Below are 26,164 nucleotides of genomic sequence, written 5' to 3' on the forward strand. Positions count from 1 at the left end.
TTGCATGTGAAATCAATGACACTGTTCTGTAGTTTCCACACTCGGTTGGATCACCTTTCTTTAGAATGGGAACAATTTATGCAGATTACATAACCCTGTTTTCAGAAAGTGAAAAAGACTTGAAACATTACTGAAGATCAAAGACTGTAGCCTTCAATATGGATTACATTTCAACATAAAGACAAAAATTCTCACTGATCTACTAATAGGCAACATCATGATAGATGGATTGATTGAAATAGTAAAAAAAAATTACTAGAATTCACAATCAACACTCAGCAACAGTCAAGAAATTGAATGATGGATTGCATTTGGAAAATACTGTGCAGGATCTCTTTAAAATGCTAAAGAGAAAAAAAAATGCTAAAGAGAACGCATGTCAGTTTAAACATTAAAGTGTGCCAGATCTAAGACAGGGTGGTTTTAATTGCTTCATGTACATCTGAAAGTTGGACAGAAAGTAAGGATAACTGAAGAAATGCAAAAACGTTTGAATTATGATGTCAACTAAAGAACAATCAAAGCATTTGAATGATGGATGTTGAAGAAGAGTACAGAATATTCTGTGGACTGCCCAAAGAACAAGCAAATTTTTGGGAAGAAGCAAACAAGCTGCCCTTAGTTGCAAACTTGGTGAAATATTATCTCACATTCTTTGGTCTGGTTGTCAGGAGGGTCCAGTACTTGGAAAAGAAAAACATCAGTCTTGGAAAGATGGAGAGTCAGAGAAAGAAAGACCATCAACAAGATGAATTGACACAGTGAATGTAACAAATAGGCCTGAACATGGGCAAATTGTGAGGAAAGGAATGGGGCAAGTTTCAGGTCTATTGTTCATTGAGTGCTTATGAGTCAAAATCAGTGACTTATACATGTGAAAACTGGGTAAAAAAAAGTTAGGAAGTTTTTTTGCCTTATGATGTTGACATAATGTTGAAAATACCGTTGACTTCCTGAGAAAAAGCATATCTGTCTTGAGAGAAGTAAAATCAGGTTTCTCTTTAGAAAAGAGAATGGAAAGACCCAGTCTCTCCTCTCTCCTTTGCTCTAGACAGGGAGATATTTGTAGTTGTACTCTTATAGACACTTGCTCAAACATACTGTACTGGATAATTATTGTAAGATAGCAAAACCATGAAATTAAGAGTTCTATATACAATCCCTTTCCCATATTGAAACTTCACCAGTTTTATCTCTGTTGTATTTATCAGTGTGTATATATCCTTTATTTATAAATACTGTTCAAATAACAAAGAATATATTTTTTTTAAAAAAAGAGTGTATTGGAGAAATCATCAAGGGCATTTGCAGTCTTCCTCCACTTATATTGGCAAATCATGTGTCTTCTCAATTCATTTGTATATAACATTCCATTTCATTATTGATATGTAGTGGTTGTTATGTGCCTGATCCTCCAGAAGGTTTTCAGAGACCCTAAAATGCACAGGCGGTGATTGCCCATCTTCTTCTGCAGAGCAGCGTGTGATTCAAACTGTGTGCCTTTGGCTTAACAGCACAACTTCTTACTATTAGGCCATGAGAGCTTAATACTACTGATATTTTGTTGTTATATGCTATCAAGTTGCTTGCGACTCATAGCAACCCTAAGTAGACAGCTCTGAACCCTGCTCTGTCCTGAGCCAAGTTTATTGTCTCACACACACCTACTCCCATTAAGTCTGCCTGTCTTACTCTCCTGTGCCGCCCCTCCACCCTCCCAAGCATGATGTCCTTCTCCAAGGACTGGTCCCTCCTTGCCACATGTCCAGAGTATGTCAGACAGAGCTTCAGAATACTTGCCTCTACATGGCAGCCTGGTTTCATCCTCTCCAGGATGAACCTGTTGTTGTTATGTGCTGTCAAATGCAAAGTCATTTGGCTGTGCAGATCATAACAAATTATGGCTAACATTAAAAAGAATGAAAGCCCCAGAACACTTAATTGTGCTCATGTGAAACCTATACCTAAATTAAGAGGCTATTGTGTGAGCAGAGCAATGAAGCACTAGATTATTTACAATTAAGAAAGGTGTGCATCAGAGTTGTATCCTTTCTCATTACCTATTCAATCTCTATGCTGAGCAAATTATTCAAGAAGCTGGACTCTAAGAAGCAGAACGTGTCATCAAGATTGAGGGAATTATTCTACTGAGAATTTATCCAAGGTAAAAGTAAAGCCAGTTGGCTTTTCTAAGTTTCCACTGACTATTTGTAACGATATGTTGTTGAAGATGTTAGAAAAAAAAATTGTTTAACATTTTCAGTGTTTTTTAAAATGTAAAGTGCTTGCTTTAACATTGTCTTACTTTACAACTTTTTTTTTTACCGTGTTTCTGAGTTTAGAGGATTACTTTTGCAATAAGGTTTTTCGATTTAGCAGATGAAAATATAGGATATCCAGCTAAATTTGAATTTCATAGGAGCATTTTTAAAATATATGTATATTCTATGAAATATTTGGTCCCTTAAAAAGTCATTTGTGTTTATCTGAAATTCAAATTCGTCTAAGTATTCTGTATTTTATCTGGCAACACTATTTAGAGAAGCCCTTTCTGCCAATTCATCATCATTTTCCCAGAATTTCCAAGCAATGTTATACTTTTTAAGTTATAAAGTTAAAATCACTACATGCATGTTTTATACTTTCTCCAGAGAACTGGCATTTGAGACTCTGCAAAGACTAATTATTTGCCTATTTCTTTAAAAATATATTTTAACTTTTATTACGGAAAAAACTGACTCATAATGTCCTACATTTTTCCATTTTCAGCTAAGTAAGCTTCAGTTGTAGAAAAGAATACCAAAAGTTATAGTCTTAAAGAGGATAATGCCAACTTTCATCAGATTTTTATTTGTGCTAAAAATGAAAATAAATAACACATTTTATTCTACCTGGGAACCAAATAATAGCTAACTCTAATTTCTGTAGGGAGCTGTGGTTGCCTACTATGTAAGGAATTGAGCTATTAAACCAAATAGAGCATCTCTGTGAGAAGAAGATGGCAGTCTCTTCCTTTGTAATTTATAACCCACTGGAAGGTCAGCAATGAGTTGGTTCCAGTGAGTTTTGTGGTTATTACTATGTGTACAATATCTCATTACAGACAACTAAAATGAAAATAACTACAGAGATTTCGTCATCATAGATACTACAACATATTTACAAATCCATTATGAAAATATTTATTCCTTAGATTCACTTGGATGGAAAGTGTGTGTGTGATATTTACAACTATTTAGAGATTTTCTACTTATTTTTAAAATAATAATTTTGCTTTAACTCAACTATTATCTCTTTCTGTATCTTTTTTTTTTTTTTGCTAGTTCCTTTGGTAAAATGGGTGGGACTTAATCTTATGTGATTGTGAGAAGTGAGACTGTTGCTTTAATCTAGGTATGCTTGTGGAGACAGTTGAAAGACATTTGACTTTACGAAGCCATTACTAATTGGGGAAGGAAATAATACTCTTCCTCCTGGATTCTGTTCATTTCAAGAAAACAAATACATATACTTTTCTTTTTCATAGTTTCCTCTCACCACCTTAATGTTAGTTTCCAATAGTTGTCCGAGGAAGAGATTCCATAGTATTTCTTGGTGGCCAGGTATAATGTTTATCACTTCTTCTTGAAAATTCCTCCTCATAGTCATCGTTCTATTGGTTAAATATGGTTCTTTTTTTTTCCAATAAACTGTTTACTGATTCACTGATGTCCAGTCAGAACCAAATCACCAAAACCCTCCAGGTTTTCAGAGGCTATAAATGGTTTGGAGAGATTGCTCATCTTTCTCCCTCAGAGCTACTGGTGGATTTGAAACACCTGCCTTTGGGTTGGTAACACAACTCCTTACGCACTAAGCCAATAGTAATTGTGATATAGCTTTTTATGTATATACTGATGATTATTAGCATGGTAGCCTTCTTCTGTAAAAATTCACAGCCTTCGAAACCCTGTGGGCTCTTCCACTCTGTCCTCTCAGGTCACAAGGTATTGGAGTCAACTTGGCAGCAGTGGATTTGATTTTGGAGGCCAGTACTGAAGCTCCCACTCACCCTTGTTAAGTTGGAACTCAGCAGCCTCCATTGGGTTTCTCCAGTTAAAAATGAGAGTGACAACACACTGTCCATCTTTCTCCCCTTGAGCTGCTGTTGGATTTGAACTGCTGGAGAAGCACAGCCTTTGTGTTAGAAGTATAACTCATTACAGACTATGCTACCAGAGATTCCTGGTCATTATTAAGAGTTGTGTAACATTATGAAAATACTTATTTAATTTTGGAGGGATGCAGTACCATGGAGCACGTTGTACGCCTTCCCTGCGAGAATGTGCTGCTATATGCTCTCTGTTTCTTCTTCATTGACTGACATTGCAGAGTATTTGGAGTTGATTTTTTTTGGTAGTTACTTTTCTCTTGTTTAATAATATTATGTTTTTCCTTTGCAGCACAAATGTGCAGGTATGTGATAGTCCTTTCCATTGCACTGAAGAGGAAGCAAGATCATTGGTTGACTCGGTAAGGAATACCTCTGAGGCATCTTTTATAAATGCCATGGAAGAGCCTTGCAGAATATTGAAAGTCTATCAATGAAATATGTCAAGACATTCTTGGAAGCATAAAATTAAAATCAACACATTTAAGTCTGATTTGGTTTTGGGTTTGGGTGGGTTCTGTGTGTGGTGGTTTATTTTGTTTTTTATTTTACTCTGATTTATTTACAAAGTTGAATACATTGCTTTTCACAAAAGATCCTTGCATTTCCTTCACCCTCCCACCCATCTAATTATGCAGCTTTATGATTAACACCCTACCCCTACCCCCATCCTCACTCCTTTGTGTGGTGTTTTGTTAGGTGGGTTTTTTGGGGGGTAGGGTTTCAATCTAGGGAATTAAATAAAGACCTTGTAGCAGTTAGGTGGAGTTTCAGATTTCTTTTTGAAAATGCACTCATCATAAATTTTATATGATGCTCATTTCTTTTTTTCTTTTCTTTTTTATTATTTGTGTGTGGTACTGGAGGAGATTGTCCCTCCTTCTCCAGCAGATCATCTGGTGGATTTGAACTGCACACCTCTGGGATTACAGTGCAGCTTTTGCCACTGGGCCACTATGATGCTCATTACTTAACATCATTCATCCATTGCTGTTAATATGCATTGGCTCTCCTCTGTATCCATGAGTTATCCCTGTTGTCATGAACATATATCTCTGTTACCACATTGGGACTGACATCTACTACAAATGCATTTTTGGCTCAAGAAAAATGAAGTGCATGAGGTTTGTCCTCCTTTCCCTTTCATTTTTTTCATTTGATTTGGCTATCCTACTTTGTGAAATTGTAAATTATTAGCTCTTCTTGATTTTTATTTATCTAAATGCTTGGAGACCTCTCTAAAGTTCCAAAGTGCAAAGATGTCAGTCTGGAGACTAAGGTGCATCTGATACTGGCCATGGTCTTTGCAGTCACTTGCTATGCATCGGAGAGCTGGATGATGACTAGGAAGGATAGAAGGAGAATTGATGCCTTTGAGTTGTGGTGTTGGAGAAGAGTATTGAATATACTATGGACTGCTAGGAAAACAAACAGGTTTGTCCTGGAGAGAGTGAAGGCAAGCTGTTCCTTGGAGGCAAGGATTCTGAAGTTTGATTTGACATACTTTGGGCATGTTGCAAGGAGGGACTCATCCTTGGAGAGGGACATCATGTTTGGAAGAGTACAGGAGAGGAAGTCCCTCGATGAGATGGATTGATTCAGTGACTGGGGTGAAATGGGACAGGTGTGTCGGAGATGGTGAGATTGGGATAGGGCAGAGTTTAAGGCTGTTGTACATAGGGTCGCTATGCATTGCAGGTGACTCAATGGTACATAACAACAACAACAAATGCTTGGAGTCAATGGAAATTATTATTGAATTAATTCTTTATCATTTTAAAGTTATTATTTATTGAATTAATATTTGACTTGAAGACTACTAAATAAGAAAAAAGGGAGCTCTGGTTGCCTACTGGTAAGGAGCTGCATTGCCAACCCAAGGACACATGGTTCAGATACACCAGCTGCTCTGTAAGAGAAAGATGGGCATTCTCCTCACATGTGGTTTACTGCCTTTGAAAGCCTGTGGAAGGTCAGCTATTCATTGGTGTTGGCTCAATGGTACACAACAACAACTAAAAAAAAACGGAGCACTGGTGGTGCAGTGCTTAAACATTTGGCTGCTAACTGAAGACCAGTGCTCTGGATGAAAGATGTGACAATCTGCCTCTGTAAAGATTACGACCTTGGGAACCTTATGGGTACAGTTCATCTGTGTACAAAAGGTTCAATACGAGTTAGAATATATGACAAACAATTAAGAAAATATATATTCAGATGGTCAAGAAGATTATTATTATGTAGAATATGATCGAAGGTGTTCTTAGGCTAGAAATCCCATTTATTAATCAAGTTTTTAAGCTAATGACTGGTCTGTGACATATTCTAGGTTCTGGGAGTGTACTAAAGCATTTCTCATATTTGACTCTGTACACAGCAATATGTACCATCGCTGGGCCTGTGCTCCCCTCACAGTTATTGCTGTGTTTGCATTGTTGCATCCACTGTCTTTCTCACTGAGGATCTTCTTTTTTCTTTTCTACTTTACGAAGCATTATAGCTTTCTCCAGAAATTATTTTTCCCCCTCTTTGATGCTGACAATAAATATGTCCAAAGTTCATAAGATGAAGCCTTCATGTCTTCTCTTCTAAAGAACATTCTGGTTATATTTCTTCCAAGACAGATTTTCTCTTCTGGTAGTTCATTATATGTTCGATATTCTTCACCAAAACTGTATTTCGACGGCATCAATTTTCCTTGACTCTTCTTTATTCATTGTTCAGATTCACATAACTATATAGGGAGACTGAAATTAGCATGGATTAGTTCCTAAGTCCTTAAGATGACACTGTTTCTTTGTACATAAGATCACCATGAGTGAGAATTGTTTCAATAGTACTTAACAATAGTAGTGATAAATAAATTAAAAAGTAGAGAAGCTACAAATAAGCAAAATGAAGAGTTAAAGATATGACCATGGATATTGACAGGTTTAAATAGTCTTCAGAGAATATTAAGAGAAATTTTCAACTATATAACACAAATAACTTGACAATGTATAGTTTATATTATAAATTACCCATATTAATGCAAAGATTAATAGAAAATATACTTAGCCTTATACTATAGAAAAAAAAATTATACAGGTGTAAGGTTTTTTTCTCATTTACTCTTTTTTTTTTTTAATCTAAATCCTAGTATTTTTCACTGAACTTAACTGGCTGCTTCCAAAATTTGTGTGGAATAGAAATGATTTAGAAAAGACATATTTATTTGAGTAAATTAATAAACCATAAAAAACTGAAACAAAAAAGCAACAATAAGAAAAAAACCCCAACAACATTAACTTCAACTCATGCTGACCTTATACTCTGTTCTTATGGGACATCATGATGTTTCCAAGCCTGCTAATGTTTACAAAAGTAGACTGCCACATCTTTCACCTTTGAAGTGGTTGAAGAATTCAAACTACTGATCTTCTGGTAGCCAAGCATTTAAGCACTCTTCCACCAGGTCCCTGGTAAACAACTAAAATATAGCCAAATACATTGTTATTGAGTCACTTGAGACAATTTGATAGGGCAAAGCAGAACTGCCTGTAGGGTTTCCAAAACTGTAAATCTGTTCAGAAACAAATTGCCTTATATCATTCCTGTTGAATAACTGGCCGATTTGAATAGCTAACTTTCTGATTAGCAGGGTCCCTTGATAACTGAAAATGCCATAAGTGAAGCTGAAAAGATAAACTCTGGAATAGAAGAAGTTAGCTGCATGTAACTGAGAAAAAGATTAACTTCTGTGCTCTCATCAAACCAGTCAAGGGAAATCTCAGTTTCCCTTTCCTGGTCATTTCACTTCCTAGCTGCCAGACAGTTTCTTGCTCATTCTCCTCCACCCAGTAATCCCATAATCTACAGTTTTCAAAATAAGTGATAATTTTTAATATTTACATGGCCATATATACATTTAAAAATCTTCCCCCATAATAGCCAAAAGATAAATCGTTGACTCACTGGAAAAAAACAAACCTAAAACCAGGAAAATTTGACATACTGTGGAGATAAATAATCCAAAACCAACTAGAATTGGCAGATGTTAGAATTACTTACAATTATTTTAACTATTTTAGGTTATAATTATTTAAAACTATTATAATTATTTCCTCCCTTTTCTCATTTCCATTAATCCTGTCCTACTTCTTGTTGCATTCTGAATTTTGTCCTTTGACAAAAGCTGCCCTTGTGATCTTACGTGGTTGATTTTCCTAAGGAGAACTGTACCCCCTGATTTGATTGGTCATCTTGTTTAATTGCAAGTTGAATTACAGTAGAGTGTTTTGTTCCAGTTTTGAAGGGTCGGGGGGTGCTATTGTAGTCTTGGAGGTTGCACCAGTCTCTGTCAAACCAGTAAGCCTGGCCATTTTTATTTTTTTAAATTTTATTCTGTATTTTTCACCAATTCTAGCTAGCACCTTATAATGTGTTCCTTTTTAACGTGGCCAGCAGTGGTAATTGGGTTCTTCTGATGTCAGGATTGTGGATGTTGAGATTTGAGTGGTCCACTAGATCTTTGAACTAATTGAGTGGATTTTTATTTTTGTTCCTTCTTCTTTGTTCCAGAAAGGGAGAGACCAATAGTTGGACCTTAAATGAACTCTGCTTTTTAAGGCCTCAGTCTGTACTCACCAAAGTAAGATGTAGAACATTTTCCTTTGTGGACTATGTTATGCCAATTGACCTTGATGTACTCCAGGACTATGATCTTAAGGATCTAGGACTAAGATCTCATTCTCTTCATAGTGTTGGATTATGATGAAGGAGGCCACATGATTTTGCCCCTGTTGACTCTGCTATATATGTGGATATGTTTGCTACAGATAGTCATTTGAATCTAGATTTAACATCTGCACCTGCCCTTATTCATTGGTCTTGTCTATTTATCTACTTGCAGATTAACATTTATTATTGCTGATATTCCTGGCTTGTGTATATAATAGTATCGTGTTGCCTGAACTTCTATTGACCTATCTGTGTTTTACATTTCTTTAGTAATTATGCTCATCATCCCCTATGGCACAACGTGCAGCCAAACACTAAACAGATCTATAAGGTGATCAATAATCCCAGGGAAGTACGCAGCTCTTGGAACACTCATCCACATGGGATCACGGGAACAACATTTTCCCAAGGATAAAAGACAGGCAGGGAGAGGATAGAGGACAGAATGGAAAGAAGAACCCCAGAGAGAGGGAATGGGAAAAGTGATTGTACATTGTGAGAGTTGTAATCAACATTATAAAATAAAATACATATGAAGGGTTAAATGGATTACCAGTCTGCTTTATAAACTTTCACTGGAATCTGAATAAATAGTTTAAAAGAAAATAAACTATTGATGCATGCTACCACAGGCATGAATCCCTCCAGAAAATGATGTTGAATGGTAAAAGCCAGACATAGCACACATATTGTGTTGTACCACTTACATCAGTTTTTGGGAAATACAAACTAATGTCCAGTAACACATTATATATGAGTGGTTGCAAATATATCAGTGGTTCAGGGTTTGGAAGAGGACCAAGGAGGTAAGGGGAAGTAAGAATTATAAATGGCATGAAAAATGTTTTTGAGATTGTTGTAAATATGCTTATCATTTTTATTATCATTATGATTTCATGAGTATATGTGTATATTTCGAAACTTATATGTTTTAAGTGTATGTAGTTTGATGACAACTGGCGTTCTTTAGCTTGCAGCTTGGATTTTCTTTCACGTGGTTATCTTTCCTTTCTGTCTCTGTATATCTTCCCTTCTTTTATAATGATATTGTTCATGTAGAATTAGAACCCATCCTATTGTACTATTACCTCACATTAACTATTACTGTCACCAAAGGCCCTGTTTCCAAGCAGAATCACAGAGTTACCAGGGATTATAGTTTCACCATTTATCTTTGGGTAAGACTTTTAAACCAGTTGGATGGCCAGAAAAGTTAACCTGACTAGATTATATTATTCTAGACATGAGAATTAGTCCTAATTCTAGAGACTTAAGCTGGAAAGAGAAAAGGGAGAAATAGGGTAAACAAAACAAAAAAAAGAAAAAAAAACAAAAGAGAAAAGTAATTTTCACAAAGTCATAAATTTAAGAAATTTTTTCTCCAAGATTCTCTTACAGGCTTTTGAAATTTCCTTCTCAAATGACAAAACCTAGGCACTATGCAAGATAGCTCAGGTAACCTACTAATAAGAAGTTACATTGTCAAGCCAAAGGCACACAGTTTAAGTCCACTAGCTGCTCTGCCAAAGCAAATGAGCAAGCTCCTCCCCTGTGATTTACAGCCTCTGAAAAGCCACTAGAGAGTTAGCTATGAGTCAGTTCCGACTCAGTGACACATAACAGCAGGCATCATGTAAAGCTAGGAAGAGTTTCAGTTAGGTAATTTTTAAGGTTTTTCAATTGACAATGACTGTAATAATTTTACTGAAAATATAATTGAACTCTTTGCAGCTCCACGCGCAAATTCAAGATAAGGAGAGAGTCACCCTGTTGGTCAAAGAACTACCATGCTTGCTCCAAAATCTACACACCCAGTCTAATGCTCCCAGAGATTTAAAACGCAGATTCTGGGATTCAGGCCAAGGAGGATAAGTAACTGTGCTCATGATTAGCTGAGGAGGCCCAGTCCCATGATACTGTGAACTTCCAGATTTAGTAGTGATGGGAAAGGTTCCAAAAAATTAAAGACTTTCAGAGATGTGTATTTTTCACCATATTTCTAAAATCAAGATGACAGAATGACTCCCAGAAAAGTCTCAGCAGCCTCAGTCTTTGTTTTTGCCCTCAAAATATTTTCTTATAATATGGTGGTCATACCCTCTCTGCCTCAGATTTGAAACTGGGACACTTTTAGATGTTAACTGTGTATTTCCGGAAGCTAGAAGTGCAGATTTAGACTACCAGTGCTAGGGAAAGACTTCACTGTGTCAGCTCTAGGGAAGAAACCTGGTCTCCTTTTCACATCGGTGTGCTCAGCTTCCTTTGGTGGTCTCCTTGGGTCTTGGCATCATCAGTCTTCCCTTTGGTCCAGAAAGTGTTCAGCACAGAGACCCAATGTCCAAAGGACATGCCACACTCTAAACTCTTCTTTCTTAGTAATGCTAAGTCCATCATTCTTACTAGTTTTTAATCTTCTTTTATCTCTTTTGAGTTATAAAAGATACTGCAGGTCACACAATCGGAAGCTCTCCTTTATATCTGATCAGAGCAGTGACCAAAGTAAAGATGTTACATCCTACTTTGATCCCCTTATAACTATTGATTGAACACATCAGATCATATCTTGGGAAGTGATTGCATAACTGTCAAACCAATTTTGGTGGGGGGGGGAATCCAAGCCTTACTATGCAGTATTGAAAGATTCTATGGCAAAATATTAAAAGATATATGAAAAGAAAGTAGAATGATTACTCTGTACCAGAAAGAATTGGTCTGGTCCATGAACAACCATTTCAGGAAGTACGTAACATAGAGCAGGAACTGTAAAACTGAAGAAGGAAGTCTGAGCTTTACTGTAGACACTGTTGAAAAGCACAGCTCTAGCAATTGATGGAATGCTAATGCAAGATGTTCCAGTAAACTGATGCAAACCACACTGGGCTTGCTCATTCTTCTAAGCTAAGACATTTGGAAGATAGCTACCTGTCCAGCCAACTGGAAGAGATTTCTATTTGTGCCCATTCCAAAGAAAGTGATCCAACAGAATGCAGAACTCTTAAATAGTATGATTAATGCTGTTGTTGTTGTTGTTAGGTGCTGTCCAGTCATAGACAACTCATAGTGACTTTATGAATGAAAGACCTGAACACTTGTATAACTTTTATCCTTTCTCCAGGTTCTGGAGGCAAGCTGTTTTGGAAGTGGATGCCACTCCTGCTTCCAAGTTTGTCTTAATTGGGGAGTTCCACCAAACACTGTCCACCATGGGTAACCATTATCATATTTGACATATCAATATCACAGTGTTTAGCATCACAGCAACCACAAGTTACCTCTGTACAGCAAATGGACAGACAAGTGCTACACCACTTACAAGAATGTTTGATCAAAAACAATTAAAACCAGGCCCGAGGGCCACAGATTATAATCAAATAAAATTTTGTTGAAAATATTTAAAAACTAGTTCCAGCAGTACATTGGTAGGAACCTGCCAGAAATGCAAGTTCAGAATTCATATGAAAGATATCATGGCTGTTGTCAGATGATGTTGACTTAAAGCAGAGAATACCAGGAAGATGTCTGTTGTTATGTACTATCGAGTATGACCCATAGCAACCCTATAAACAACAGATATGAACCGTGTCCTATCCTGCACCAATCTCATAATCTGACACACTCGAGCCCATTGCTACAGTCAGTGTGTCAATCAACCTGGTTAAGGGTCTTCCACTCCTTTGCCATTCCACCACCCTTCCAAGCATGTATTTCTTCAAGGAATAGCTTCTCTTAGTAACATGTCCAAAATATGTGAGATGAAGCTTCACCATCCTTGCTTCCAAAGAGTGATCTCTGGTTTCATCTTCTCCAAGACATACCTTTTTCCTTTTGGCAACCCATGGGATATTCTATTATCTTCTAACACTACAATGCAAAAGCATCAATTCTTCTTCTGTCATCCTTTTTCACTGTTCAGCTCTCAGATACATAGCAAATGATTGAAAAGATCATGATCAGAACCAGGCTCACCTTAGTCCTCAAACTAACATCATTACTCTTCAGTAATTCGCAAAGATCTTTGATTGTAGACTTTCTCAGTGCAGTACATATCCTGATCCCCTGACTGCTGGTGCCAGTCCCGGTAAGATAAAATCATTGACAGTTTTAATCTTTTCTCCATCTATCATGATGTCGCCTGTTGGTCCAGTGTTGAGAATTTTTTGTTTTCGTGACATTGAAATGCATTCCGTGTGGAAGGCTGCAATGTTTGATCTTCTTCAGCGAAGTTTTCAAGTTTTTCGCACTTTTCAGCAAGCAAGGTTGTGTCATCTGCATACAAAAGGTTATCAATAAGTCTTCCTCAAATCTTCATTCCACATTCTTCTTCATAGACTCCAGCGGTTCAACATGCAGATTGAATAGGTATAAGAAAAGAATACAACCCTGACAGGTGCCTTTCTTAATTTTATACCATGCAGTGATCCCTTGCTTTGTTCACACAACAGCTTCTTGGTCTAGGTATAAGTTTCCCCAAAGCATAATTAAGTATTCTGGGATTCCTGTTCTTCTCAATGTTAGCTATAACTTGTTATGATACACACAGTCAAATGCCTTTGCATACTTGCATATTTGACTTGTATAGTAAATAAAACACAAATAGACAGTCTTCTGATATTCTCTGCTCTTAGCTAAGATCCATCTAACGTCAGCAATGATATCCCTGGTTTCACAACCTCTTCTGAAACCAGCTTGGACTTCTGGCATTTCCCTGCCTTATGTCTCTGTCTCTTCTAGATGTCTTCGAATGATCTTCCATATTTTGCTTTCATGCAACAGTAATGATTTTGATTTTGTTCAATAATTTCCACATTCTGTTGCATCACCTTTCTTGGAAATGGGAACAAATAAGGATCTCTTCCAGTCAGCCAGGCAATTGTTCTTCAAATTTCCTGGCTTAGTCTGGTGAGAGCATCCAGGGCTGCATCTGTCACTTGAAACAACTCATTTGATATCCCATACATTCTTGGAGCCTTATTTTTTCCAAAGCCTTCATTTCAGCCTGAACTTCTTCCTTTTATAGCATTGGCTCTTTATTATATTTCCTGAAATATTTCAGTGTAATATTTCTGTAAACAATAGAGGAACACAGAAAATTACAATATTAGAGGTAGAGCCAAGATTACAAATCAATCAAAATGAGGAGAAACAGCTGAATATCCCTTAGTAACTGGAACACAGAATGTGTGAAGTATAAGATGTTGGAAGACTAGAATTTGTGAAAAATAAAATGGAATACATGCACATCGATACTGTAGGCATTAGTGAGATGAGATGGACAGACTTCGGCCACTTTGAATCAGATAGTCACTATGCCAGGAATGGAAAACAGACAACGAATGGTCTTGCATTCGTAACTAAGAAGACAGTTTCAAATGCTATCAAGTTACATTATTGTGAGTGAAAGTATAGTATTGTCCATATGCATAGAAAGAAGACCTCTTAAAGTGCCTGTTATTCAAATAATGCATCAATGGCTAAAGCCAAAGAGGAAGAAATTGAAGATTTTTATCAAATTTTGTGGTCAGAAACTGACCAAATATGTATCAAGTGACTAATTATTGGTGACTGGAATGCAAAGGTTAAAAACAATGAAGAAAGAAGGGTAGCTGGTAAGAATGGACTTGGAAACAGAAATGAGACTGGAAATAAAATGATCAAATTTTGTATGTTCAATGATTTATTCATTGCAAATGCCTTTTATAAGAAACACAAATGGTGACATTACACATAGATCCCACCAGATGGCCGGCATAGGAATCGATTGATTACATTTGTGGAGATGCTCAGTATTCACAGTCAAAACCAGGATACGTGCTGACTGTTCAGATGCCTATCATCAGTTACTTACTGAAAGTTCAAGTTGAGACTAATGAAAATTAAATCATTACACTTAAGACTTAGGAAATCATTGACAGTAGGTAAAGAGTTAAATAAGTGACAAATTGTTAATTTTAAATTTAAATGTTAGTGTATCTTTGGCCATGTCGAGGAATGGAAAAAAAATATCCCCTCAAAATTACTCTTAAGCTGAGAAAAGAGACCTCAAATAAGCAAAACAAAGCACTTCCAAAAAAACAGAAATGAAGTGGGAGGCATAGCACTCCCTGATCCCAAAACCTGCTACACAGCTGTAAAAAGCAAAACAGCATGGTACTAGTACAAAGACAAGCATATAGACCAATGGAATAGAATCAGAAATTAATTCGAACTGATAGTCAGCGAGGAAACAAAATATATCAGATGGGGAAATGACAACCTCTTCAACAAATGGTGCTGACAAAACTGCAGAAAGCTGAAGCAGGATGCACTCCTCTCACCATCCACAAAAATCAACTCAAGGTGCATCAGGGACCTAGCCGTAAAGCCCCAAACCATAAAGATGATAAGAGACAAAGTAGAACCACATTTAGAAGGCCTAGCTCGTGCTATGAAAAGGCTGACAAATGCACAACCAGAAGAGGATAAAATTGATGAATGGGACCTTCTAAAGATTAAATCCCTGTGTGCATCAAAAACATTTTCAACAGAGTGAAAAGAAAACCTACTGACTGGGAAAACACATTTAGCAATACTATTTCAGACAAAGGTCTCTTAACAAAAGTTTACAGAATCCTGCAAGGCTTCCACAAGAAAAAGATTGATAACCCAGTCACAAAATGGGCAAAAGACATGGAAAGACCTTTCACAGAGGAAGATATTCAAATGGCCAACAGACACATGAAGAAATGCTCAAAATCACTGGCAGGAAGAGAGATGTAAATCAGAACCACAGGAGATACTATATCACCCCAGTAGCAGAAGCAAAATTTAACAGGCCAGCAATGAATAAATGTTGCATTGGCTGTGGGGAAATAGGAAGTCTTTTTTTTTTTTTTACAATTTGAATATTCTGATTTATTAATATGTGCATGTCCATTTATATATATATTTGATTTTTGTTAAGAAGATTTATTGGTTTTCATACAAAATTCAGATACATTGTGTTTCATACCTTTCTCTAATCACATTGTGTTTAATACACTCATTCTCATACTTTTCTGTTTTCTAAAATTAATCACCATTGGTCCACGCCCACCATTACTCTGCCTTCTCCACCACTGGATCTTTGCTAATTTTTTAACCCTCTCCTCTGAAACCTAGCAACCTCTGAAACCTCACCATTTCCCCACCTCTCTGCCCTCACACCCTCTCTTACCTCCTCTTCCCCCTTTGGACTTTGGTACACATCTTACTGGTAATCCTTTTATTGTTACAAAAATTGTCTCATGCGGTATTCGTCCTTATGAGACTGAGTCAGTCCGTGCAACATAATGCTCTTCAGCCTCTCCCATGTTATATATTTTTCAATATCTCTGCTCCTTAGTGCTGTGTATTATTCCACATATGACTGTAAAACAAGTTCTCAATCCATTCAATTGTTGATAAGAGAGTTGGGCTGTTTCCATTTTCTTGCTGTTGTGAATAATGTTACTATGAATATTGGTGTACAACCCAGTCTCTGTGTCTCAGTTCTATTATGGGATTTCTATGTTCAGCTTTTTGAGGAAGTGCCAAACTTCCTCTCCAGAGTGGCTGTACCATTTTACCACTCCCTCCCCCAACTGTGTATGCAAGTTCCAATCTCTGTATATCTTCTCCAACATTTATTGCTTGCTGTCAGTAGGAACTCTTATACACTGTTGGTGGGATTGTAAAATGGTACAACCTCTCTGGAAGGCAGTTTGGTGTTTCCTCAAAAAGCTGCACATAGAAATTCCATATGACCCAGCTATTCCACTGCTTGGAATATACCCTGAGAAAATTAGAAATGAGACACAAATGCAGATTTGTGCACCAATGCTCATTCCATTGTTATTCACCATAGCAAGAACATGGAAACAGCCCAAATGTCCAATAGCAGTCAAATGGATTGAGAAATTGTGAAACCTTCACATGATGGAATACTACACAACATGCAGGAGGAATGATTTAAAAAGTTACTACATAGCTTGGAAGGTGCTGAAGTGCATTATGCTAAGTGAACTAACTCAATCCCTTAAGAACAAATACTGTAGAAGAGCATTATTGTAGAAATTGAAAGATAACTATTAAAATATGTAAGAGGATCCAAGGGGGAGAAGGTCGAAGCAAAAGGGTGAGGTTGGGCAGGGGAGTAATCATAGGGTTACACAATTTGATGGGTAAAGGGAGAGATGGGTAAAGGAAATGGGAACGATCTAGTATGAAAAACAGTGTATACAAACTTTGTAAGCAAAACAGTATATTTGATTGTTGGATTGTCTCACGCTATTTATTTCCTTTTGTACAAGAAAGTATTTATTCTGAGTATGTTTGGCCAATCAAGAAATACATTTTTAAAAAGGAAGAAGTAGAAACATTTTAAAAAAAAAATAGACGTGATAATAAATGTGTAAGAAGCTTGCCCATGTCTTTGCTTTTTAATATAATGATTAGAAGCCTTTATATTTTTGTGCACCATCCATTTTCTTACTCTGAAATGTTTGGCTGTTCCAGCAAGAAGCAGCTGTTAATTTTAAACAGGAAAACGAAACAGCTAACTTTACAGTAACTTTGTAATTTGTGTCCTGTGAAATTAAAGAGATCTTAAGAAGTTCAAAGAGTAAGCGAGCTACTCTATTTTATAGTCTATTTAGAAAAATAGAATCATCAAATGTCAAATCTTAATGATGAATTTTTATGCCATAGTATACTGTCACATTTAGATTTAAGTTCTACAGTTCTCAAAACTAAGGATAGTAAAACATTTTCTGTTCTTGAGGAAGCTAAACCAAAGTTTTCTCCTTTTTTTCCAAATACTAGGAAAATCTCAATAGTGTATTCCATAATATTTTCACTTAGGTCTTCCTTATTTATACAATTACATCATCCTTTTCTATGACATAATGAAAATAAGGCAAAACATATTTGTCTAGGCTTTTCTAGAAGTAGAAGGGAAAGTTACATTAAATAATTTCTTATTTACCCATTGCTATCCAGTCTCTTCAAGAAGACTGAGTGGCCAAAAACTGATAGACTCTTTATAAGCCTACTGTAACAACTTTTCTCAACTGCAGTCTGGCTGCCCAAGACTCCAACATTGTTTGCTCAGACAGCACCAAGTCTCTTTTGTGACCGGTGTAGATATGCACCATCTTGAATGTGTGAATGGTGTGCCCACCCTTCCTTCTGCAGAGAGCTGTGGTGTCACTTTTTTTTCCATTCTGTTGTACTCTAGTATATGTTTCAAAGTATCCAAAATTTTAAATAAGAATTTTCAGCTTTTTGTAGAGATAGTAGAATGGAACCTATTTTATATTCTGTGTATCACCTGTTAAATATTAAACCTAGTTACTACAGGGTGGATTCCTGCTGATGGGGACTTCATGTATTTCAGAGTATAACTGTGCTCCTTTGGATTTTTAAAGACTGATCTTTTAGAGATACTTTTGCCAGGATTTTCTTCCAGGACACCTCAGAGTAGATTTGAACTGTCAACCTTTTGATTTGTAGCTAGACCCTAAACAATTTGTACTACCCATGAACTCCTATCATTTTGTTTCTTTGGTTTATAACAATACTTAGTTGTATAATATGTGTCCATGACCTCAGAGGTGTCAAAAGAGGATCTTTCCTCTTTGCGGCTAGGTAAATTCAGAAAATTAGAAGTTGATTATTTGAAAGTTGAGGATTTGAAAAATCTGTACTAAAATCAAGGTGTTAGTTATCTCTAGGAGAGAAGAGTATGGTAGGGAAAAACATGAAAGTTTCCAGATTTTAACATAAATGAAGGTTACAAGGATATTCATTTTGAGTCATTTCATGATTAACTTTCATATTTTCTTCTATGGATTAAAACAATCTCCCAATATAATGTCCAAAGGGAAAAAAAATAAAAGTTACTGTGATCTTTGATTAGTAAAAACTTAGATTAAAAGACTGCAACATTCAATATGGACTACATCCCAACATCAAGAAAACACAAATCCTCACCAGTGGATCAATAGGCAAAATCATGATATTTGGGAAAACGTTTAATGTTTTCAACAGTTTCATTTTCTTTGGATCCATATTCAACAACCATGGTAACACTAGTCAAGAAGACACAAGACATACTGCATTGGGGAAATCTGCTGTCAAGGACTTCACCAAAGGCCTAAAGAGCAATAATGTCACTTGAAAGCCTAAGGTGTACTTGTTCCAAGCCAGAGTATTTTTACTTGCTTCCTACCCTTCTGGATTTGGACAGAAGATGAATCGATGTCTTTGAATTGTTGAGTTAGAGAAGAATGCAGAATAGCCCATGGGCTGCCAAAAGAACAAGTAAATCTATCTTGGAAGAAGTGCAAGCAGGATACTCCTTAGAGACAAGACTGATGAAACTTCATCTCAAATACTTGATATTATGCTAGGAAAAGTGGATGGTCAGAAAAAAAAAAAAGGAAGAGGCTTAGCAAGATGGACTGACACGGTTCTGTAACAGAGCTCGAGCACATCAGCTGAGGATGGTGCAGGACGAGGCACAGTTCAGATGACTGTGAGTTATAGTCAACTTGACAGCACCTAACAACAACGACAGCTTATATCAGCTCCAACGTCCTGCCTCGGACATCAAAGTGAGTTGTTGTTGTGGACCATCAAGTCAGAACGGACTCATACCTGATCCTCCAGTGGGTTTTCAGAGGCAGTTTACTCACATGGGATGAGATTGCCCATCTTTCTTCTGCTAAGCAACTGGTGGATTTGAACCATGTGCCTTTGCTATGGTAATGCACCTCCTTACCACAAGACCACCAGGGCTTCCAAGATAAGCTGTTTGGCGCTGTCAAGTTTAGTAGGATTCTGTGACCCTAAGAACAACACTGAACCCTGTCTCGTCTGTGCCATCCTCACAATCTCTGACACACTCAGGTAAGTAAGGATGTATGTACATTTGATTTTCCTTCTCAGAGACCTCAGCCAAGGAAACTCTTAGAAGAAAACCTCTCTCTTTTCTTCACATACCCAGCAATAAGACCTTAAGTACTCTCTGGGATAATGAAAGTAAATTCTTTAATGTGTGTTTTTTACATTTGACTCTAAATATGTGATTTGTTTATCTGAAAAAATAAGCAATGGTGATCAAAACACAAAAGGAGTAATTACTACTTAAAGATGGAGAACCATCATGTGTAAACTTTGTTGTGTAATCTTATGAGAGTTATAAAGCTTTTCTAGATGCAATTTCCACATGTTAATTGTAACAGAGATGCCACATATTCATTATAACAGAGATTTTGTCTCTGTTCTGTTCTTTCAGGTATCCACGTCACTGAATCAAGACAGAAATGAAGAAGGTATGGTATATTTCTGTCTTTAAGGAGTTGATAAATTAGCTCATTATGATGATGATGATGATGGTGATGATGATGATGATGATGATGGTGATAACCAAGCAGAAAATAAACTAGATTAATTTAAAAGTTATATAAACAAAATGAAATGTTTTAAACAGTAAAATTTCCACGACACACTTCTTAATTCTAGAAAATTCATAGAAGTATATCTATAACTTTTATCCTAGGAAATGGTATAATCAGACAATGACTTTTTAAAAAAAAAATGTATAAAATACTAGGAAGTTCCAGACTATTCTGTTAAATTTGAAATAATTCCATTCATCTGAATCTGGGAAATTTTATTATCACCCATGATTTTCCTTAGTTTCTCATTTTAACTGAAAATTATAAAATTAATGTTTACAGTATGATTACAAATGCTTATAGTATCTTCTATTTTAAGGCAGTAGATTTGGTTTTAAATGTATTGCCTTTTTAAAATTTTCTGCTAGTTTATTTAGAAAATACGAATACAATTTTTTAAGAACAAATTATGGTATATTTTTATTACCCTTATTTGAAGCTATTTTGAGAAATAATAAGTAAAAATTCCAAAATAACAAACATTATAGAATTTTAAAATACTGTAAAATTTTTGACCATTTTTTATAAAATATTAAAAGAAAATTTAACTTGCAAATTTTTAGGAACAGTGAAAACTATTTACTGTGACTCAAGTTTTAAGATCTTTATAAAGAAACAAATCCATTAACATGGTTTCATGGGAAAGTAGACTGTATTCCTCGTGGTATGCAAACAGATTGTTTCTCGGTAATACTATCCCATTTGAAGTAGCTGACAAATCTAACACTACAAAGTTTTCCTAGACCTTTCACTGCTGAAGATTGAGAACTAACTACAATATTTCTCAATTGGAACTAAAATGACCTGGAAAGATAGAGGAAATAACGTGAGAAACTTCCAGAATTTTTAATGTAATTTTATATAAGGCTTGAAGCCAAATGAGAGAAATTAGAGAAGTAGCTTCAAATACAGAAATGTGAGATGTTACGCTTGTGTTTATCTGCCAAAATATCTTCTAAAGGTCTAAATGAAATTTATCTTATCCTTCCTTTCCTCACCCCATCCCCCACCCCCCCTTCCCTAACACCTTTTCTCTACCATCTTAAACACAGATCAAGTATGGCACTTCCTTGGCAAGTGATTGGGACATTTGAAATTCTGCCATCGAGACTTCAATCATCCTGTTCCCCTAAGTGTTAGAGACAGGCAGGTGTGTGAGCATTTGCTGACTTCCTGTTGAAACTGCTTTTCCCTATGACTTTTAAAAATATAAAGTACATGAATAAGCACTGGAAAAATGTTTAATTAGTCTCCTGTTGGTATGGAAAGATTTTATTTAATTACATAAAATAAATTTTGAAGTATTGAGTTTTGACCAGTTTTCATTTCTAAGGGACCGAATGGTTTCATTACCTTTTACTTCTATGTCTTGATGTAAAAATTGTTAGAAAGACAGTGTTTTTTATAGATATCATTATCTGCGTTTTCATTCCCTCCTTTTCCTACTAAAGTCTACTGCTGGGATTGGGGAAGGCATCATTTGGCCATCTTCCATCTCTCTTGTTATTGGGTAGATATGTTCATATTGATTCAAGCTCTTTTCTATAATCTGTGATATTACAAGCCCTAAACTAGTTTTTATTCTTATCTACCTATCTTAATTTCAGGTGTCCTTTCTTTGACTCCCAAATACACATAAGAAGACCTATCTTATGCTCTGGTCTGCCTGTTGAACATCTTTTTTAATTCCTTTAACCTTTCTTGTCCCACATTCATCTTCTCTTACTCCTTCTAAGAAATAAAATTAACATTCTCTTAGACTCAACTTGAAAACAAATTGGACCTCTCTTTTCCTATCTCTGTTCATCAAGTCATGCAGCCATTTCTTTTACCTGTCCTCTCCATTCCATTACCACCCATACTCTACAGGGGTATTTTTCCTCATAATTCATTTGGATCCTTATGACAGCATCCTATCTGTTCTCCATGCTTCTCAGAGCTAGCCTATCTGCTTCATCCTCCTTTCTCTACATTAATGTCATGTCCTTCTTTCTGAAAATCAAGTGGTTTTTCCTGTGTTCAGCTCTTCTCCCTCCATTCCATCTTGTAACTTTCCAAACAATAATTAATATAAAATAGAGATCTGGTTGTTTTTTTTTTACAAAATGCTTTCAAGGATTTTTAAAATTATTTTTAAATTTTATCTATCTTTTTTTTTAGTTGAGTGAAGAGTTACAAATAATACTAGTTCTTCCATTTGGTTATTCAAGTGTATTTTATACCATTAATTACAATTGATTAATGTAATCAGATTATAATGTTTGATTGGTTCCCTATGAGATATTGTCTTTCCCCTTCACCCATTAATTTTTATTCCCCTCTTCCTCTTTTCTCATTTTTAAGAACCGTATCAAGAATCTGTATGCAAACCAATACTTAGTTTTTCTATAAAAATGAACTTGTGCCATAATTGTCCTTTTGTGACTCAGTATCATTTACTGTAGATTCTTCCATAATGTGCAGTGTTTCATAAATTTTTTATTGTTTTTAGGAATGCACAATACGTGTGTGTGTAAATGTACCACCGTTTCTTTAGCCATTTGTTTGATGATGGACACTTGAGTTCTTTCCAACTCTTTGTTATTATAAGTAATGCTGTAATAAACATGAATGTACATGTATCAGTTTGTGTCACAGTTCTTATTTCTTTGGGGGTGAATTTTATATATCTATACATCTATATATAGCTATATCTATATATCTATATCTATATAGCTATATCTATATCATCAATATCTATATCTATCTATATAAAATATAAAAATGAGATTGCTGAATCAAATGGTATTTCTATTCCCAGCTTTTCTAAGAAAGCACCAAACTGCTTTCTATCGTGGTCACACCATTTTACACTGCCCCCCAGCAGTGTATGAGAGTTCCTATCACTCACGCCCTTACCAGCATTTGTTGTTTGCTGTCTTACTGAACGTTGGTATCCTGTGAGCTGGGGTTGTATCTCATTGCTGTCTTGGAAAAAGTTCAGCCAGAGTGATTCTTAGAGGCAAGGGTGGCAGAGCTTCGTCTCATAAACTTTGGGTATGTTGTTAGAAGGAGAAACTGATCTTTATTCAGTTGACTTTATTTTCAAATATGTTTTTTAGTAAAAATTTACAAGTCATATTGGTGGTTTCTAGTATTGAGAATGAGTATAAAGAATACACTTCCAATTTCCTGAGGTGTGCCATTTTCACACTTTACTGTTCTGTTTAGTCTTCTACAAACCTGTCCGTACATTTACACTCACAGTACTGTGATTCTCTCATGTTGTCATTTGTTTGTGTTTTTCTCCTCCTTATCTCCTATTGCTGCTGTTAACACTTTTCCTTTACATAATATGCTTTGAATGCTAGAAAGCATTGTTAAAATACTAATACTTGGAGTTTGTTGAGCTTGTGTTACCCAGTGTTGTTGTTAGGTACAATCTGAATGAGTTCGACTCATAGAGACCCTACAAGCAACAGACTTGAACCCTATCCTGTCCTATGTCATCCTCACACTCTCTTACACAGTTGAGCACATTGCTACAGTCACTATTGTCAGTCTTGTTGGGGATCTTCCTCTCTTTCAGTGGCCCTCCACTTTTCTAAGCATGATATATATCTCTTTTCAAGGAATAGCCTCTCCTAGCAACATGTCCAAAGTGTAAGAGATAAAGCCTCTCCATCTTTATCTCCAAGGAGCATTCTGGCTGTACTTCTTCCAAGACATACCGGTTTGTTCTCCTGGCAGTCCATGGGGTATTCTGTATTCTTCTCCAATACCACAACTCGAAAACATCAGTTCTTTTTCTGGCATCCTTATTCATTGTCCAGCTCACAGATGCTTAGCAAGAGATTGAAACGACTGTGGCAAAAAAAAAAAAAAAGACAAGACTGTTGTCTGAATCAGACACTTCTTACTCTTCAAACTGACATCATTGTTCTTCAGTATTTTAGAGAGGTACCTAACAGTAGACTTGCACAAAGCAAGTTTGACTGCTGATATCAACAATGTTTCTTGTGGATCCAGGTAAGGTGAAAGCATTGATGGTTTTAATCCGTTCTCCATCTGTCATGATGTTGCCTGTTGGCCCATTGGTGAGGACCTTTGTTTTCTTAATGGTGACATGTAATTTACATTGAAGTTGGTAGTCCATGAGCTTCTGCAGAAGGTGTTTCAAGTCCTCTCTAATTTCAGCAAGAATTCATAAATTCATCTGCATCATGCAGGTTTTTGATGAGTCTTCCTCCAACCTGATGCCACATTCTTCTTCATAGAGTCCATCTTCCTTATTATTAATTATTGCTCAGCATACAGATACCAAGGATCGCCAAGAAAACAAGTAAGTCTATCTTGGAGAGGGTAAAACCAAGTTTCTCCTCGGAGGCTAGGATTTTGAAGCTCCATCTCACATACTTTGGGAATGTGGCCCAGGAAGGACCAATCTATGAAGAAGGACACTATGCTTGGAACAGTGGAGGGAAAGCTAGGACAGGAAGACTCCAGATGAGATGGATTGATAGAGTAACTGGGGCAATGGGAGGGGTAGGTGTATCAGAGTCAGTGAGACTGGCTCAGGCTAAGACAGTGTTCAGAGCTGCTGTAAATAGGGTCACTAGGAGTCATAGGCATATGGGGAAATGATACGACCCTGATGCACACCATTCCTGATTATAAGCCATTCAGTGTTCCTTTGTTTCATTCAGAAAACAGTTTCTTGGTCTAGGTATGGATTTCGTATGAGCACAAATAAATATTCTGGGATTCATATTAGGTAATATATATTCATATACTCTGTTGTTGTGTGCCATCGAGTTGCTTGCGACTCATAGCGACCCTATGTACAAGAGCCCTAAACCCTGCTCTATTCTGTGTCAATCTTACTGTCTCTGACATACCTACCCCACTAGCCCCAGTAACTGAATCAGTCCACCTCATAGAGGGTCTTCCTTTCCTGTACTGTCCTGCCAACCTCACAAGCATGATGTCCCTCTCCAAGGACAAGTTCCTCCTTATAACATGTCAAAAGTGTGTCAGATGAAGCTTCAGAATCCTTGCCTCCAAGCAGCAGCCTGATTTCACCTTCTCCAGGACGAACCTGTTTGTTCTTCTAGCAGTCCATCATATAGTCAACACTTTTCTCCAGCACCACAGTTCAGAGGCGTGAATTCTCTTTCTGTCATTCCTAGTCATTATCCAGCTTTCTGATGCATAGCAAGTAATTGCAGACTATGGCCTGGATCAAGTGCACCTTAGTCTCCAGACTGACATCGTTGCTCTTCAGTATACTCTGGAGACATCCCTGACAGCTGAGTTTCCCAATACAGTTCGTCTTTTGATTTCCTGGCTTCTGGTTCCAAGAGTGTTGATTGTGGAGCCAAATAAACGAACACTGTTAACAATCTCAATCTCTTCACCATCCATCATGATGCTGCCAATTGGCTAAGTGGTGAGACTCTATGTTTTCTTGATGTTGAACTTCAAACCATGTTGAAGGCTGCAGTCCTTGACCTTATTCAGCAAGTGCTTCAGATCTTCCTCAGTTTCAGCAAGCAGGGTTGTGTCATCTGCATAACGCAGATTGTTGAAGATTCTTCCTTTAATCCTGATGCCACATTCCTCCGGCGTTCCAGATGATCTGTCCTGCATATCGATTGGAAAGGTATGGAGACAATACATCCCTGGCATGCACCGTTCCTGATTTTGAACCATAAAGTGTCTCATTGCTCTGTTTTGATGACTGCTTCCTGGTTCAAGCGTAGGCTTCTCATTAGCACAATCAAATGTTGTGGAATTCCTATTCTTCTCAAAGTCAACCACAGTCAAACACCCTTGCATAGTCAATGAAACACAGATAGAC

At 36.6% G+C, this 26,164-nt stretch overlaps 1 protein-coding gene across 1 annotated transcript in view; it reads left to right on the plus strand.

The window, feature by feature from the left end:
* PPA2 (pyrophosphatase (inorganic) 2) overlaps positions 1-26,164 on the plus strand; it is a 175,186-nt gene that overhangs the window by 144,475 nt on the left and 4,547 nt on the right. The window contains exons 10-11 of the mRNA XM_006881156.1: positions 4,443-4,512; positions 20,163-20,199. Coding sequence (XP_006881218.1) covers positions 4,443-4,512; positions 20,163-20,199 — 107 coding nt within the window. The remainder of the gene's footprint in view (positions 1-4,442; positions 4,513-20,162; positions 20,200-26,164) is intronic.

The sequence above is a fragment of the Elephantulus edwardii genome, unplaced genomic scaffold, assembly GCF_000299155.1.
Source record: "Elephantulus edwardii isolate Elephantulus edwardi_28Jun2011 unplaced genomic scaffold, EleEdw1.0 scaffold00012, whole genome shotgun sequence".
NCBI lineage: Eukaryota > Metazoa > Chordata > Mammalia > Macroscelidea > Macroscelididae > Elephantulus > Elephantulus edwardii.